We start from the raw sequence: 19,702 nt of genomic DNA, 5'->3' as shown, positions 1-19,702 counted from the left end.
AAAGCTTAGAGATTCACGCGCATTTGTGTTGTTCACAGTTAGTGTATCTCAATTACAAACATGTAGGCTATCATGACAGTTTCCGCAAAAACAGTAGCCTAATTACAGCTATTAAAGGATTAGTTCACTTTCAAATTCAAATTTCCTGATAATTTACTCACCCCCATGTCTTCCAAGATGTTCATGTCTTTCTCTCTTCAGTCGAAAAGAAATCAAGGTTTTTGATGAAAACATTCCAGGTTTTATCTCCTTATAGTGGACTTCAATGGCCTCCAAACGGTTGAAGGTCAAAATTACAGTTTCATTGCAGCTTCAAAGCGTTCTACATGATCCCATACGAGGAATAAGGGTCTTATCTAGAGAAACCATCACTCATTTTCTAAAAAAAAAATAACATTTTATACATTTTAACCATAATTGCTCATCTTGAACTAGCTCTCTTCTTCTTCTCTATAGAATTCCAGCAGTGTAGACACTGCTAAGTGTATTACTGCCCTCCACAGGTCAAAGTTTGAACTAATTGTTATATACTTGCACTAGAATATTGTATATGACAATTCAGTTCAAACTTTGACCTGTGGAGGGCAGTAATGTATAAAATGTATAAAATTGTAATTTTTTTTTTTTTAGAAAATGAGCAATGGTTTCTCTAGATAAGACCCTTATTCCTCATATGGGATCGCGTAGAACGCTTTGAAGCTGCACTGAAACTGTAATTTTGAACTTCAGCCGTTTGGAGGCCATTGAAGTCCACTATAAGGAGAAAAATCCTGGAATGTTTTCATAAAAAACCTTAATTTCTTTTCGACTGAAGAGAGAAAGACATGAACATCTTGGATGACATGGCGGGTGAGTAAATTATCAGGAAATTTTGATTTGAAAGTGAACTAATCCTTTAAATTAATTGTGGAAGCTTTCTATTTTAAGGTGGTGACCCCATATGCTAATTAGTTAATAAACTGTTAAATGTTAAATACTGCATAATAAAGACGTTATGGCAGGTGAAACATCATATTTGTTGCAGAATGTAATCATATGAAGTTATACATCATGTAAATTCCGCCTCATCCAGTTTATCATCTATGAATCTCTAGGCTGTAGCCACTAGATGGGAGTCGAGGTCTTCCTGCACCTGTCACTCGCTCGTTCAGGTCTGTAGGCTGAATTATCCATCCAAAACGTCGACATTTTCATGAAGCGCTCTTTAAATACAGGTAACAGAATAAACAATTTAAAGTACACAGTTCTCAAATCTCACAGAGACGTGTTGTCACAGTATTTGTGAATGAGGCGGGGTCTTTAGAGAAACAACTCTGACGTAATGCGCGGTGACATCACGGCAGGGCGAGTCCACGATGCAGAGCAAGTGAAAGAATTGCGGAGATCGCCGCGTATCAAAACACTGATCTGCCTTAAAATCATGGAGCATATCGGTGACTGAAACGTAAGTGAACCTTGTTTGCTGCTAATGTTTGCAGTCCGTGTGTAGCAGTAGCCTAGTTAAACGCTTAGAAGGAGAAACGGGAATCAATGTTTTTCTTGATATGTAGGCTACAAAGTCCGTTATATGGCATATGAAAATGGCTGAGAGTGATAATTAGCAGGTCGAGTGGTGTATTTAGAAATGTTTTTATTATAAGGTATATTATAAGGCATAACGGAGGACGCAATCGTCCATTCAGTCGTCATCACGCGTTATATTCCGTCATGAGTGCATTAACCCTGTATCAAGAAGATGTTACATGAAGAGCTGCTCACATGTGGTCAGCTTTTGCAGCTTTACATTGTTTGAGCATGCTCTAATATTGTTCCTGGAGATAAAAGAAGCTGATGGGTCATAACTGTAATTATTTACGAGGTGCATTGAACACATTAGGAATGGAAACCGGTTTGGTTTTCGACCATGCTATCTTCTTTGTCAGTGCAGTGTACTAAAATGACATTATCTACACAACATCATTCATTGCTGGAACCACAGCACGACACATAATAGACAGCGTTCATTACCGTTACCGAAAAATGACTCTCGTGAGCCGGATCTTCTTAGTGAATCAAAACAAACAGAGCGACCATTATTGCAGGATTCCTAAACGAATGACTCGTTTGAGTCGGTTCTTTTTAATCAATTATTCTTTTTGAATCAATACAACTACTAAATCAGTCAGAACTTTTAGTATTGAATAAATTTGACTTACTTACTAAACTGTAACTTACAGTAGGCATATTAGAGTTTTATTAAAGGGATAGTTCACCCAAAAATCAAAATTCTGTCATCATTTACTAACCCTCAGGTTGTTCCAAACCTGTATGAATTTCTTAGTTTTGCTGAACACAAAGGAAGATATTTTGAAGAAAGTTTGTAACCAGGCCACTTTGGGTCACCATTGACTTCCGTAGTAGGAAAAAAAATACTATGGACGTCAATGGTGCCCCAGAACTGTTCAGTTTAACACATTCTTCAAAATATCTTCCTTTGTGTTCAACATAATAAAAAAATTCATGCAGGTTTGGAACAACCTGAGGGTGAGTAAATGATGACAGAATTTTGATTTTTGGGTGAACTATCCCTTTAAATCAGTGGTATTTTATAAAAATGAATGAACGAAATATGTTGCCACAATTTTGTTTTAGTATTTGAATTTGTTATAGGGTTAGGAACAATTTCAAAGGCTTGCATTTATACCACCTGTAAAATATCTGTGAGAAGCATTCTGTATAAGCACCTTTTGCAAGAATTGTATTACATTTATTTCTGATTTGAAATATGAAATCTGAATGAGATCTTATCACTTAGCCCTTGATCCCTAAGGGTTTACGCAGAGAGCCAGGCTCCAGTTACATAACTGGATGCAGAATCTTTGATAGCTGTCAATCCCGTGTCACAGTCAGAAAGAATAAAAAGTGTGTGTTAAAGTCCATATAGGTTTTTTCATTGTAAATACAAGGGGCTCAGGGCAGTCTCAATGCACCTTCTTCCTCAAAACTTTCTCTAGAAGTTGTTCCTTATAGGATTGTCTTTTTCAAATGTGACCAGCTCGTGTTGTTACAAATATATGAAAGGTTCACTGTTCTTTAATATTCTCAGTACCTGGATTAATGGCACTATTGATTGTTGGATATGCCAAAGACTCACATGGTGTACTAATTATACAACAGTTCACAAAAGCATTCCAGTGAGAGATCTGGGTTACTAATACAAAGATTAGTTTCTCACTCCTTATTTCAAGTAACTAGTGGAACTAGTGGCGCGATGCAAAGCAGAGTTTCTTTTGCAGTTGTAGGCTGTAAGGACTTTTTGAAATCATTTGATATTGAGCTGTAATGCGGTCAAGACCTGCCTAGAGCTACTTTAGCCGTGCGTTTCCCTGAAAATAATTGCTTAGAATGTTTGCCATCCAATCAGATTCAAGCATTCAACAGCCCCGTAGTATAATTAAAAATAAAGGTTCTTTATTGGCATTGATGGTTCCCCCATTTCATTGTACAAAAACATCTTTATAGTGGAAAAAGGTTCTTTAGATTTTTTAAATGTCTTTCAGGCCCCGTTTACACTAGTGCATTTTCATTTTAAAACGGTGTTTTAAAATGAAAACAATGTTCGTCTACACTGGTGTTTCTATAGCGTTTCAGAAATGATCTGCGTCTACACTACACGACTGAAAACGCATGTCACATGACTGTTCGTAGACACTGTAAGTAGGGTATTTATACGCAAGTGTAAACAGTTGCCTCTTGCACATGTAGGTAGCAGCAGTATTAAAAAAATGCAGTTTAACTGCACTGTGGCTGCTAAAAATGACAAAATCACCAGCAAAGATTGCAGTTCAGTCTCCATGTTATTGTTTTCACGGTCGTCAAGGACATGCAGAGCAGACGTGGGCAGCTACGCCATCATTTTCAAAAGTCTCTGTTTTGGTCCATTTATACTAAAACACAACCGCAGTGTTTTCAAACAAACGTCTGCAGCATTTTCAAAAGTCTCCATTTTTGAGGTTCGAAAACGCCGGCATAGTGTAAACGTCAGGAAACGCGCGAACGAAAACGCAATAGTGTAAACGGGGCCTCACACTAAGAAAAACATGGTTCTTTTAAGAACTGTTCACTGAAAGGTTCTTTCGGGAACCAAAAATGGTTCGTCTATGGCATCGCAGCGGAAACCCTCTTTTGGAAACTTCATGGGATTGATCTTGGAAGGGGAATGCTGAAAAATGAAAACTATAATGATAATCCTGGAGCTTTGTTTCTGGCTTTATATAAACTGAACAGACATTTAGGCCAATAGTTTATTTCCCCATTTCTAAAAACTTTCTATTCAAAAGGTACTCACTGACCTTTAAAGAGACAACTGATGTTGTGTAGGTTTAAAACAAATAATACTTTTTTTCTGTCTGACCAATGTCACGATGGTCCATGAACCTAAAGTTCAAGGATATTCTATTGGCGAGACAACTGCTGCCAATGACAAGTGCTTTACTGTTATTTTTTGCCAATTCATGCATGAAACACATATACAGAACATATGTTACTCTCATCCCTGTTACTGTACTGTCTGCCCTTCTTCACTGGTTATGATTTCTTCACACCATTCAGCTGTGTGCCATGAGACAGACAGTGACGACACATATTTGTAAAATAGAGATTGGCTGCACATGCTTAAGAGAAGCAGAATTTCGCTCAGCCAGAAGAAATGATGCTAGGTCTAGAGATGAAAGGAGAGCATGGATAATCCTGTTTTCACCCAGACGATGACTCATCACTTAAAGGAAATGGCTGTTCATTATGATTGTGACTGCTTTAATTACAGTTTGATATGAATCCAATCAAAACAGAGATTAAATGGCAGTGCCCTCTTTGATTATTTGGCATACGCAGAGCGAGGGTTGACTTTTTATTTATAGTCTTGGCTTGAATTAACTTATTGGAGACTTAAACGTATAGTTCACCCAAAAATGAAATGAAAGCTGTCCTTAGTTGCTCCATTCCATATAATTTGAATAAGTTGCCATGTCACATTTGTGAACCACTAGCATTTAACAATGATGTCAAACGTGGTGCAAAAGGTTGGGGCTTGAATTTCAGAATTTAAAATATTAAATATTTCAAAATATAAATATGGCTTCAGAGTTCAGAAGTCAGAGTCATATGAAGTACTTTAATGGTGCTTTGGTCCTTTTGGAGCTCCACTATGGCCATGTTTAGATTGCCAGCAAAAAATTTATTTTTGCATATCCAGATTTTATCCAGGTGGGTTTTTTAGAGGATTAGGGCCAAGCAATAATAAAAAAATAAAACCATCTTGAGATTAAAGTTGTTAAATTTCGAGAAAAAAGTTGAGGTAAAATGTTTAGAATAAAGTCATTAAATTATGAGAATAAAGTCGTTAAATTACGAATTTGTTCTCATAATTTAACGACTTTTTTCTCATAATTTAATGACTTTATTCTCATAATTTAATGACTGTATTCTCAACATTTTATCTCGACTTTTTTCCCGAAATTTAACGACATTTTTCTCATAACTTAACGAATTTGTTCTCGTAATTTAACGACTTTTTTCTCATAATTTAATGACTTTATTCTCAACATTTTATCTCGACTTTTTTCTCAAAATGTAACGAGTTTTTTCTCGTAATTTAATGAGTTTATTCTCAAGATGGTTTTATTTTTTTATTATTGCTTGGCCCTAATCCTAATAGTTTTTGAAAGTCTGGACAGCAAAAAAAAAAAAAAACACTGATTCAAACCACATTTGAGGTGGTTTGAAATGTGATTCCAATCAGGCTGCTCAAATTGGATTTCAAATTGTCTTTTGCACCACTCTTAACGCAACGCACAACGATAAAATCAATAGTGATCTGCCTGAAAAGGTTTTCCCTGCAGTCTAAACATAGATTTTAAAAGAAGTCTCTCCAATGCTCACCAAGGCTGCATTTATTTGATCAAACATACACTAAAAACAGTAATATTTTGAAATAATACAACTTTAAAATAACTGTTTCCTGTTTTAGTATATTGTAAAAGGAAATTTCAGTAGTCGTTACTCCAGTCTTCAGTGTCACATGATCCTTCAGAAATCATTGTAATATGCTGATTTGGTGCTCATGAAATTTTTTTTTATTATTATCAGTGTTTCATGCATCCTTCCTGATTAAAAACTTCTTTTAAACAAAAAAAATTTGAAACTTTTGAATGGTAGTGCACTCATGGATTAGTTTATTTACACACAGACCCACATGTATTGTAGCATATAAAAGTGCTGTTCATGCAGACACAATCTCACACATGGATTCATTTCCTCTATATGTTTATCATGCACATAGGAAATGTGCGTAAATAGAAACAAGGCTCAGTTCTTTACTTATTTTTGTAATTTATGCATTCTTTTACAAATAATTGAGTGGCATGCTTTCAAATTACATTGCACCAATGATGCACACATCAATATCTTTATAGTCCAGGCCAGAATTTCCACACAACCTCAAAGTGTAAATACCTGCTATAGCTTTCTTAAACGTAACTCTGACCAAATTTTAGTTGGCCTTAAGACTCATCTCACTCAAATCTGTGTTTAGACTTGACAGATTCAGGCTATATAAAACGGCTTCACTGACTGTACCGTAATATTGCCCACCTCTGTTCCTCTTTCAGGGATGCCGAAACTGTTGTCCATTGTATAATTACATCTCGCCTACATTAGATTTCTTTTAATTGGTCTTCTTGCCAAAATGTTTTTAAAGGAATGAATATGTCCAGAACTCTTTCGATATTCAATATTGCTTTTGTTTCATTTCCAGTTTCCTGTCATGGGTTTTGAATACAAAAGCAAAAGAGACAGGCCCTCTCCTAAAAAGTCTTGATGTGTACTTGCAGAGGTGCATTTTACATTGATGAAGTCCATGAGTTTGTGGGGCGTCCCAGTTGGCATTTTAGGTTTCAAGAAGGTGCTCACGAGTACCACCTTTGTGCCTGCCTCTATGCATGTTGTTGTCAAGCCCACACTGGTTGAAACATCTGCATTATGACCCTAAAAACAGCACTGCAACAGAGGTATTGATTATTAGGCCTGAATATGCAGGTTTGTAGCATGTATAAACAGCTCTGCTGAGGTAACAGTTAAACAGAAATTCTCTGCTCATTGCCAGTCTCAGAAAGCTCAGCTGAAGAGAAAGTCACTCACACTTCCTGATTAAGCAAAAGATCAGGATGTGGTTGTGAGAGGAGGTGGACTGTGAGGCAGACTGAGAACTGACAGTTTAGAATGAGAATGCAACAGCGTGCATGTGAAGGTCTGTAAGCTTAGGCATTGTTGTGTTGTGTCCATCACCCATTGTTTACAACAACAACAAAAAAAAAAAACTCCTCAGACGGTGATGTCACCATAATAGTTGAATACTGAAGCATAAGTTGTCTTTGTCCCAGCACCATGAGCTTTCAGTTGATGGACACCCATCTCTATTTCTGGCACTGCACAGCTATTCCTGCCACTCAAAATACATTTATTATTATTATAATATTGAAAATAGCTGTGCTTATTTTTTTGTGGAAACCATAAAACATTTTTTTTTTTCAGTGTTCTTTGATGAAATTTCTAAAGAAAAGCATTTCTTTGAAATTGAATTGTTTTTTTAACATTATACATGTCACTTGATTATTTAATTATAATTTATTGCATCCATGATTATATAATGTCCTTCTAATTTAAATCATTCTAGTCATATTTATATGCACTTGACTTGTTGCAATACTAACTTTATAATAAGAATTGCATAAGTCAATTTCTATACCAATGGATTCTGTTGAATAAAAGTATATGCATAATTATTCACCCACTTTCTTATTCCATTTTTTCATAGCTGATTGGTTTGGGCTAGTGAACATTCTGAGATGATGTGCAGCTTCAACACCTTCAGTGTAGACTGACCCAAACCAGTGCAAAACATCACTTACAGAAATGACTTATTTGAAGCAATGTTGTTGTAACTTCCACTTCCTGATAATTGAACCAACAGTGCTCACTGGGGCATCCAAACACTTTTTATGCTCCAATCTGATGTAAACTTTTTCTTTAGCAAACGCCAAGCCTCATATCATCATTATATGACTAAAATTTAAAGGGTCTTTCTTTGTCGAATTTATTTATTTATTTTAAATAGCAATTACACAACACACACATTCACTGTGTAAAGTTATACGACATGAGTTGCATCATAATTCAGCCCATAACAATAGGTTATGTGTCATTCTTAATATGAAAGATGTCCTGCAGAAAATGGTGAGATGACATTCTTGACCAGGTTTTATCAGGCTATAATACCATAATTTTGTAGTCACTTTAATGTATCAAAACATTTGGGGACCTATTTTAAAGATCTAAATGCAAAGTGTAAAGCGCACGGCGCAGGTGCACTCAGGGCGTGTCCAAATCCACTTTTGCTATTTTAACGATAGAAAAATGGTCACAATTAAATAAGCAAAATTTTAAAAATGGGTTGTCCCTATTCTCTTAATGAGTAATGGGCGTAACGTTCAATAAACCAATCAGAGTGTCATCTCCCATTCCCTTTAAGAGCGAGATGCGCTCGCGCCATGGCGGATTGCTATTTACATGGCGGAATTTGTTGGCGGAAAAGCTGAACGCTTTTCAAGTGAAAAAAACGATCTGCTTGTGCGCAAAGTTGCAAATGCAGGCTTTCAAATAGCTCCGCGCGATGAGTCAGTTAATATATGTGTGTGTATTGGCATGATTGTTCAATTAATTAGCCAATTTCATTCATCATTATAAGTAGTAATAGGCTGAATTGAAAATAGGTAGCCTAATTCTAATACACGCAATGAATATTCATCATTAAATTTTTATATTTATGTAGCCTACACAATAATATTCTTTTACACTGTAATCCTTTTGTTTTTAATATTTGGCATGTTTGTGTGATGCGCATCCCTGTGTGTAATAAGCAAAGTCAACGCGCACTGTGGACACGTCCAGAGGCGCAGTTTCTACCAACGCGCTCTAACAAAAAAATATTGCGCCATTGACGCCTGAACACACCTCTTTTTTAGACCAGCACGCCCATGGGCGCACTAACTGGCGCAAATGCATTTACTAATTTAAGGATGTGGCGCTGAACGGGAAAACGTGAATGGCGCGGGATGCAAACTAGCAAACACACTTGCGCTGCACCTTGCGTCGCATTGTGCTGGGTGTATTATAGGGCCCTTGGTGTCCAATTACAAGGGATTTTGAACAACGTCCTAATAGACCATTTGGGAGCAGATGTCATAGTTACCTCATATTGTGTGCACATTATGGTGGCAGAAAAACAGTGGTAACAATTGGAGAAAAACTGGCAAGTTCCATGTAATAAAGAGAAAAAAATGTCTTATGCCTTTGGATGTCTGAATTGGAATGCGAAAAAGAATTCTATCGCCGAAGATGCCCATTGAAACTAAACGCAGATGATTATGGTTGAAGCCATTAAACGGACAGACTGCACTGATGAAACCTGTGATGATTGCTTGCACTTCTAAGGATGAAAAGTCAGAATATTGAGTTTATATCTAGCAATTCAGATTTTTCTTCTCAGAATTGTGAGCTATAAACTCGGAATTGCAAGAAAAAAAGGTCAGAATTGTGAGATAAAAAGTAAACTGCCACTGCAGAACTGTGTCATGATCCCAGCCTGTACCCACCACGCTGTACTCTCCTGCCGTCATGGCCGCTACACCAGAGTCTCCAGTTGTCATGGCCTCCACGCCAGAGTCTTCGACTGCCATGGTCACCATGCCAGAGTCTTCAGCCTTAATGGCCACCACCCCAAAGTGTTCAGCCAACATGGTTGCCATTCCAGAGTCTTCAGCCATCATGGACGGCACACCAGTGTTCCTGGTTGTCATGAATGTCACATTTGAAGACATCCAGGCGTTCCAAGGCTGATCTACAACTTGGCGGACCCACAGCAGATCTCGGCAAGAGCAGCTGGCGTTCTAATACCTGTGCCCTTAAATCTGCCTACTGCAGCGCTGCCTGTTTCTGAGGCTGTGCCGTTATCCTCAGTGCTGCCTGTTATAGCCGTGGCCATTTTGTGTGTTTGGGCCGCACATTGCTCTCCAGCTCATAAGTCCACTCCAGAACCCGCTTCAGCACAGGAGTCTGCTCCAGAGCCCGCTTTAGCCCATAAGTCCACTTCAGAGCCCACTACTTCCCCAGAGATCAGCAATGTGTCCAGCTTGTGAACTTTCTGTCTGTCTTGATATGACCACAGAGATTGTCCCTGAGTTTCCTATCTGCCCTGATACAACCATGGAAGTCGTCCCTGAGTTTTCTGTCTGCCCTGATGCAACCACTGAGGTCATTTCTGAGCTGCCTCTCTGCATCAACATGACATCAGACGTCATTTTTGAACTGCCGGTCTGCACTGATGTTCCTGAACATCCAGTTTTCCTGGACAGGACCACAGAGATCACTCTTGAACACCCTGCCAGCTCTGCTTTGGCCAAGGAGGCAGATTTTGAATCCCCCACCTGTCTCTGTTTGGCCTCTGGGGCCATCACCTGTCTGAGCTCTGATCCATAGTGGTGGTCTTCAGCCCTGTCTGCACAGCTGTGGTGGTCTTCTGCCATGGGGATCTTCAGGCCTGACCACTCAGCTTTGGTGGCCGCCTGCTCCGCCCTGGCTTCCCAATCTGCCTTTAGTCTCCAGTCCTTCTCCCACCACATGGGCCAGACCTTCCGTCCCTCCAACTGTTCTGCCTCCTCTCCACCTCCCTCCTGGACTCATGTGTCTGTCTATTGAGGAGCATCTGGAATCCACTCCTTAAAGGGTGGGCTCTGTCATGATCCCAGTCTGTGTTCCCCAGGTCTTATGTGGACTTATGTTATTTCCGGTTCTGTGTCTTGTTTTTCTTGTTTATTAGTTCCTGATTGTTCCCAGGTGTGTCTTGTTTGCAAATCACCCATTATATATATAAATACCCCAGTGTTTCTCATGTTCTTTGTCCGGTGTTGTCCTTAGTGGATGTATTGAGTAAGTTGTTTTCAATTCTGTTTTGCCCCAGTTTTGAATGAACTCTGGTTTTTGCCTGTGAGTTATTTTTGAATCCTCCTCTTCATCATTTCTGAAACACTCTGCATTACAAACTTATCACTTACTGCCACCAGGTAGGCTCTGCCCACAAAATATATCTTTGTTGAGTTGACTCAGAATGCTGAATAATAAAAAAAAAAGAGAAAAAAACTACCACTGGGGTCAGAAATTTTTTTAAATGTTTTTGAAAGAATTCCCATACGCTCATAAATGTCTTTACTGGGGATTATTATGATTAATAGGGAACAGGGTTGTCACAATACCAGAATTTTAGTTGTCGGTACCAATACCAGTAAACTATCTCGGTTCAAGAACCAGTTTTGTTATCAGAGCAAAAATATGTTGTCCCATTTTTTTCTCGTCCGTTAGTTATCACTGTCAATTATCACAGTTTCGATTTAATCACACATTTAAATACAGATGTTAATCCAGAAACTTTGCTGTGTACTTAACAGCATGAAAATCTAAACTTGTATTCAGATTGTGAATGGGTAATAAACAGAAAGCAAGAGAAGAGCCTTCCCTTTATAATCACTAAGGCTGTCAATCTCTAAAGCGCAAGCTCACTGAATTCTGCACTTTTGCGAAAACTCCCGATATAATAAAAAAGCTGACTTAATTGTACAATGAATCTCTAATTTACATTGTGGTTATAATGAAAAGATTTGCAAGCGCGTGGCTCGTGTTGAACAAAACAAAACCAGAACCTTGTGTGTTTTCAGTGGTGTTAAGATATTATTGTGATTTTGTCTGGCTACAACACTCTTTTTTTTAGGACCAACTGGTACTGGTAGTACCGGTTTTGACAACCCTAATAGGCATTATGTCTTTTACTTTTGATCAATTTAATGCTTCCTTACTGAATAAAAGCATTTGTTTATTCAAAAAATCGTACTGGCCATAAACCTTTGAAAGGTAGTGTATAAATATAAATATAACCTCATAATTACATTTACCCCTCATAACATTTAACCTCACTCATTTTGTAGAAAATGATCATTCAGTTCCATTCTCCACTCCATAAACCTGTCTTTTCATATTGTAAGTGGAAGAGGCAGCTTGTATCTGTTGAATGTGTTTGTTGTGCTGTGAGTGATTCAGATGAGTGACTACAGCAAGAGCCTCGGGGTGAGAGACAACATTTAATTAGCATCAACAAACTTCTCACCACATTCACTTTCATCAGTTTTTCCATGTATTTCCATATTATCATGATGGAATCTGTATCAAATTGGTGCATTTGACCTAACTGCTTTTTAGTATAATCTAAAGATGCATGAAGTCTGAATGAGGCCAGTGAAAAATCAGTCTTGAGAATGAATTGGCAGAGATTAGTGGTTAATATGTGTGAAATGTCAATGACAATATGAGTATGGTAATTATCAATCTTTTTGTGGAGGTCTTTAACTGCAAGCGGGAGATGACTATTCTTCTGATGATGGCCATTTCTATTCTTGATTGCTGTTAACACATTATGATGAATGTGTTGTTCATTGTGATTTGTTTCTAGGCTGTGTGGTGGACTATAACAGGCAGATGGATAGCTAGTAGGTTGTTGGTTGTTTATGCTGGAGCCTGAGTCAGAATCAGCCGTCCACCCCTTCAGCCCCAGACTGCAGCCCACTACCTGCTGCTTTGCCTAAACCACAGCCAAAAGCCCTCCATCCGCCACTGATGTAGCGTATTTGCATCCTCATTCACCCTTTGTGTCAGGATTCAATTGTGTTTTACAGTCCTAGCATACTGTAAAGTTTTGCTGCATTCTTTGCAGCCAAAGACTCAGAATGGGAAGTTGTGTCCATTTATTTCTGTAGCACTAATTTTGTATGTGCGTTTGCGCTTAATTTATTTGCATAGTTGCTTCTAAAATAGCACAGAGCAAATAAATGATGCTAACACTGTGCCCGGTTCATTCTTAGTGAATGCTGAGAGACTTGCAACCTTATTTTCACTCTTATTTTCTCTGATTTGATCAAGTTTTAGTGATAGATAAAACCCTTCAGCATGTCTCCAATTCTCTATGTAGGGCAAAGTCAAAACCACCTATTTATTTTATGAAGGGATGTTTGTGATCTATTGTCCATTTTACTTTTAGAAATGAAAGCTGGGGCCATATTCACAAAACATCTTAAAGGTACCGAAGGACATGTTTTCAAAAGATGTAATATAAGTCTTAAGTGTCCCCTGAATGCGTCTGTGAAGTTTCAGCTCAAAATACCCCATAGTTTTTTTTATTAATTTTTCTAACTGCCTATCATTATAAATGCGCCGATTCAGGGTACGCGGCCCCTTTAAATATCGTGCTCCACACCCCAAGAGTGTTCGTCATGCAACATGTCTAATCGCGTAAGTACGGTATTTATTTGGATGTTTACATTTGATTTTGAATGAGTTTGGTAGTGCTCCGTGGCTAAAGCTAACATTACACACTGTTGGAGAGATTTATAAAGAATGAAGTTGTGTTTATGAATTATACAGACTGAAAGTGTTTAATAATGAAAATAGCGACGGCTCTTGTCTCCGTGAATACAGTAAGAAACGATGGTAACTTTAACCACATTTAACAGTACATTTGCAACATGCTAACGAAACATTTATAAAGACAATTTACAAATATCACTAAAAATATCATGATATCATGGATCGTGTCAGTTATTATCGCTCCATCTGCCATTTTTCGCTATTGTTCTTGCTTGCTTACCTAGTCTGATGATTCAGCTGTGCACAGATCCAGATGTTAATACTGGCTGCCCCTGTGTAATGCATTGAACATGAGCTTGCATATGCAAATATTGGAGGCGTACATATTAATGATCCCGACTGTTACGTAACAGTCTGTGTTATGTTGAGATTTGCTTGTTCCTCGGAGGTCGTTTAAACAAATGAGATTTATATAAGAAGTAGGAAACAATGGAGTTTGAGACTCACTGTATGTCATTTCCATGAACTGAACTCTTGTTATTCAACTATGCCGAGATAAATTCAATTTTTGAAACTAGGGCACCTTTAAGGATAAAAGTAGCTCCTAAATTGCCGATTTAAAAATAATTGGTGAGTTAGTTCTAATTTTAGGAGTCCTAAATTTTTGCTCTAAGAGTATTTCACAAAGCATTTTAGCACTAAAACTAGATCCTAAATCTGTGAAACGTTAGTAGTCAAGAAGACTCCTAAGTCACTAAGACAACATCACAAACAATCCTAATCCACCCAAAGACACTGTACACCATTGAGGTAATAGCTAGAGCCTTAGCTGCTGAACTTTTTCTTCATAAATGCAATACATTTTGATTTATAGATTTGAATCTACAATGAGACGCCGAAAATAAATCTTAAACAAAAAAATAAATATTGTCCGATTACCTGTGGCAATGGTCTTCATGAGTTCACACTTACAAATGATGATTAGAAAGACCGTTTCCTCCACAAGTGTTCTTTTGAACTTTCTACTCATCAAAGAATCCTGAAAATTGTATCATGATTTCCACACAAAATAAATCGATTTTTCAACATTGATAATAAGAACCATTAATACTACGTAAATACTAATTCAAATTGATAATAACTGAGCACCAAATCAGCTTATCAAAATGACAGTTCATACATTTGTCAAATGATTGTGGAATAAGAATGACTGTATGTCGTATGTGATGTTTGGTGTCTTTTGAAGCATGTATGACCCTCATTAGGCTATGTCTATATAAAGTGATGGTCTGAAGCTAACAGCATCCTGTTTGTGAAACATTTCCTTTTAGTCATGAATTATCCAGTCATAAACATAAGTCAATTCTCTGATTCCAGCTCTGTTGTTGTGTTCAATTATAAATGTCCTCCTATGAAACTGCATAAATAATGGAGAGACATACATAACGGCTTGAGATCAAGCACAAGTCTCATTCTTTAGATGTCTCAGGTTAACCGCCACTGGTTCTTCTTTAGTCTCCAGACAGTTGGTGACACAAATATTGACTCATCCTTTCTGTCCCCTTCTCTCTTTTGCTTTTAGATTCTAATCTTTTAGACTGAAACAGATTACTGGAAAATACTTTACCTGCAAGATAAAGTGGGAGTGTAAGAGGTAATCCTATTGGTCACTGAACTGGAGGCAAGATGGCGGGAAGAGAGCGCAGTCCACGCCACAGGCCATGGTCGGTGTACCGAGCCAACACGTTTGACTTGTCATCTGAGATGATGGGGTTGGCGCTAGCAGGTGAGGGATTGTTCGCTTTTTTGACACTCAAGTTTTTAGTTTTTTTGACATTTAACTTTTGTCTGTACAGCATAATCAGAGGTTTTCCACTAAGAAAAGTACAGTTTAGACATTTTTTTATGGAATTAAAGTTTTAAACTAAATAAGTGTCATATTTCTGCTTTTAAAATCTGTTTTGTTTTTTGTTTTCTCTGTCTCTCTCTGAGAGATGAGGTAATAATTAGCATGCCACAGATGCTCTAAATAGGCCTTTAGGAGACAGTCCACCCAAAAAATTAAAATTCTTTCATAATTTACTCAGCCTTAACCTGTATGACTGTTTTTCTTCTGTGGAACACAAAAATAATATTTTTGGTTACCATTGACTTCCATAGAATGGACAATATTTAGAGTTCTCAAAATATAATGCTTTATGATCCACAGAAGAAAGAAACTCATACAGGATGGGAATGACATGAGTGTGAGTAAATGATGACAGAATTTTTATTTTTGGATGAACTATCCCTTTAAGTTGTATTTAGCTTAAGGTTATTCACCATTCAGAATTGAACTGAAAATGCCTTTTAAAATCCATTTAAATTTGTGATTTAAGTTCAAAGAGATTAACTCTTTAAAACTGCTGAAAATTAACATAACTGCTTAAATCTTTAATCATAAATAGCATTTTATTTCTTTATGAATTATCTATAAACATGTTATCATACACACGAAACACAAAAACCATAACTATCAGTAAATGTCAATAATTATTTATGTAATTTTTGATGCTGTATGACAAAATTTATATCTATTTTGATGGGTGTGATAATAAATATTTAAGTTTAAAAAAATATATTTCTGGTCAGTGGTGCAAACAAATATAGGGAATAATATGCATAATTAGTCTAAATCAATGATGCAATTATTATTTATGTTTTAAAACAAAATTTGCGTGACTGTTGATTTTCTTAGAATTACAGTTCAGCAAATTCTTCTTCCTATCATTCAGATTCAACATCCTGTGGAACATGGAGGCAATTCTGCAACCCTGATTTTCCACAGAATATTAGGCCGAAATCTAGTTTAATATTAGTATGCACTGAGATAGATTGAAGATTTAATAGTAAGATGATAATAAAATGAAACAAATGAATAAAAAGACTATGGAAATTCTGTGTTGTGTTTCACATGTGTTTAGGAAACAGTCAGGATCCTGATGAGCCGGTGCTTGAGTTCAGTCTGGGTGAGTAACAGCAGTACAGTCAATCTTAAAGTGATTAAGGTGCAGCGTTACCAAAGTGAAGTTCTTGTCAGTAATATAAAGCAACCAAAGCAAATATCCTCTCATTCAGGAAATGTGTGTATATCTGCGTACATCATCTCATATTCTTCCTCCTTTTTTGGATACCTACACTAACAATATGCATCCTACTGTGTTTGTGAAGGAAATAAACCTTCAATAAATCAGTCATACCTTCTTAGCTCACATGCAATAAACATTTATGCTGCTTATCTATGAGCTGTTAAATCAAATATTTCCATTGTGCAAGAAGCACTGGGTTTTGTCTGACTTTAGCTGTACTCTTTGACAGTTATATTACTTTTTCCATGATGAAACATCATGTTGATTACAATTAGCCACCTAGAGTTATTTTGGGATCACTCGGGGTCCTAAAGGAGACCCGATTCCTGGAGGGACTCAATTTCTCACCACACTGTATTTCATTGTTGATCGCAAGACACATTTCAGACTGGATTGTAATGCTACTGTGAGTAGAATCACAGCTAAATCACTTCCCTTCTTTCATGATTAACTTACTGAACTGTTGTCCTTCTTTTCCCAGCATGCAGTGAGCTGGTCACTCCATCACTGGACCGTAAGCCCAGTAGCTTTGTAGCAGTGAGCTGCACTACTCCTCCACAGGCATTTTGGACCAAACATGCACAGACTGAAATTATAGAGGTAAGGATGGATCCATGGAAATGTGCTAGAAAAACTACCATATTACCTTGTTTTTGGACATGTAACTTCATGATTGCATGGTATTCTTTGAAGTTAATTTCAAACATTATGAATGTGGTAATAATTTTAGTATCATGGTATAACCATCTGATCTGGCCAATTTACATGTCAATCAGATGGTTTCTTCCTGTCCAAGTAAGAGGTTCTCAGCCAGAATACTATATCTGCCATGTTGTTATTGTCATGTGACCTGCGGCGTCAGTTGTGTTGCTTCACAGCTTTTCACGAATCCTCTCCCGTGGCCTCATGGGATAGTAAAGTGTCCATGGGATTTGCACTACAGAATATCACTGGACATCTGTGTACTTTTCGCCTACTGTTTTATGAGTACTATGAATTCAGACATACTAATCTGCTCACATACTGTTTTTCGCCTACTAGTATGGAAGTAGCCATATAAACGGATGCAGGGATAGAGTGACAACTTATATTTATATGCAATGTATGCAAGTAGTTTGCTATACTGTTATTTCTCATTGATTTACATTACAAAGCTATCAGAATTTCATTTTACTTGTTGGTCATATAAGGGTCATTGACGAATAAGGTTTTTAAAAGTGTAAAATGGAGATATAATTAATTTTGAAGTTTTATTAAGTGTTGACAATGAGATTATGTGGTTTTTATAATCAATTAACACTGTTTTTGTAATTTTTTTACAAGATGGACAATATTTGTCACCAAAAAAAAAAAATTGGTTTAACCAAAATTTCAGTTTTACAAAATGACACTTTTGGTTATACCGAATGACGATATTTTCAAACAGTGCTAACAGGCTGATATCTAGCTAGCTAGCTAGTTAGCTTTCTAGCTTGATAACAAAAGAACAATCAAACGTTTTATATTTAGTTCAAGTTTTTAAAATATTACAACATTTTCCATGTTTTAGAGCGGTTGTACCGAAGTGAAAACATGAATTTTTCATATAGTTAAGAGAGAGTTAATTACTTTGCTTCATGACCACATGGTCCTTTGCAGGTGTCTGAATGATGTCACATCCTGTCACATGATACTGACCCCATGACTTGATCCAAAATGGTTCTTTTTATATTGGTTACTCCGAATATTTTTCTCATAAGAAAGCAATGACTTCTACACATAATTTTAATACCATTTTGCACTATAGAAATGCATTATATATTTAATATATTATTTAAATTTATTATATATTTATAATAAAAAATATATACATTTATTACATTTTAAGATGTTTTAGTCACAAATGAAATTGCTGTATTGGCCTTTGGACGGTTAAACCGAATGACCTTTTGACACTTCAGAATCTTTAAAATACCTTTATATGTAGCAAAAAATAATGAAAACCTTTTGGATTTAATAAAAGAGATCTAGTTGTACTACCTCACATACTTTGGATGCCATATCTTTTGCTTTTTGTTTTTTTGCCTTTGCACAAAAAAAAATATTTTTGCTCAGTTTGGGCCTCTAAATAAAACTGGGGTGTTTTCCATGTCAGGCGTTATTATTTTATGGTGTCCTTATTACAGTGTAATTATACATTTAAGTACTGAGTAATATTAAGTAACTACATGTAGTTACTATAGGGTTAGGGTTTGGTTTAGGGTTATTTGCATGTAATTATGCATAATTTATATTTATTACTATAGTAACTACATGTAATGTAACACAAAATAAAGTGTCACCAATATAATTTGCCTACAAACCTATAAAAAGCTTGGGTATTTGTGTTTCACATGTGTTTAGGAAACATCTTTTATCTCTAGGGCCCTATTAAGCCTGAAAGTATCAGATTTTGCATTTCTTTCCTTTATCTATTTTTTTTTTTTTTTCCTCAGGGTACCAGTAATCCAATCTTCTTGAGCAGCATTGCCTTCTTCCAGGACTCTTTGATTACCCAGCAGACTCAAATCAAACTGTCTGTCTATGATGTGAAGGACCGCTCACAGGGGACTGTAAGACAGAAACCATTATTCTTAACATTTTGCGTCTGTTTTGCTCAGCCTTGTAAACTCAATTCTCTGTTTTATTAGATGTACCTGCTCGGTTCAGCTATGTTTACAGTAAAAGAGTTGTTTCAAGACAAACACCACAGGCTACACCTCACACTGCGGTATGTGAGATAAATATAGACACAAAGCCAATGTGTAATTCCATAGCATAACATTAGCATATCATTTAATAGGAATTCCAGGAAATGTAGTCTGACAGGTATTTGTGTTCATTTCACTGGTTCAGATCAGCAGAGAGTGAGCGGATGGGTAACATCACCATCATCGCATGGCAGATGGAGGAGAGGAGAGACCAGCGAGCTCCTCTGGCACGTTCAGACACGGTTAACGGCAGGGTGAGTGCTTACCTATGCTGTTCTTCACACTATACATTAGTGGTCTATTGATGTGAGTTTTCAAGTGGCAGGTGTCCAAAATCAATAT

At 36.9% G+C, this 19,702-nt stretch overlaps 1 protein-coding gene across 6 annotated transcripts in view; it reads left to right on the top strand.

Moving 5' to 3' along the window:
* The first annotated feature begins 1,084 nt into the window (after nucleotides 1–1,084).
* Nucleotides 1,085–19,702, top strand: part of inpp4aa (inositol polyphosphate-4-phosphatase type I Aa) — a 32,666-nt gene continuing 14,048 nt past the window's right edge. For 4 of the 6 annotated variants that reach the window (XM_067408761.1, XM_067408759.1, XM_067408760.1 and 1 more), the window contains exons 1-7: nucleotides 1,323–1,444; nucleotides 15,086–15,289; nucleotides 16,467–16,511; nucleotides 17,113–17,231; nucleotides 19,106–19,222; nucleotides 19,301–19,380; nucleotides 19,506–19,614. In XM_067408761.1, the coding sequence (XP_067264862.1) occupies nucleotides 15,190–15,289; nucleotides 16,467–16,511; nucleotides 17,113–17,231; nucleotides 19,106–19,222; nucleotides 19,301–19,380; nucleotides 19,506–19,614 (570 nt within the window). In that variant the 5' untranslated portion in view covers nucleotides 1,323–1,444; nucleotides 15,086–15,189. The other 2 variants (XM_067408758.1, XM_067408757.1) reach the window with 2 other exon arrangements.

This window comes from Chanodichthys erythropterus, chromosome 14 (genome assembly GCF_024489055.1).
Source record: "Chanodichthys erythropterus isolate Z2021 chromosome 14, ASM2448905v1, whole genome shotgun sequence".
NCBI classification, from domain to species: domain Eukaryota; kingdom Metazoa; phylum Chordata; class Actinopteri; order Cypriniformes; family Xenocyprididae; genus Chanodichthys; species Chanodichthys erythropterus.
Note: the sequence above shows the minus strand (reverse complement) of the source record. Positions and strands in the feature narration are given on the sequence as shown.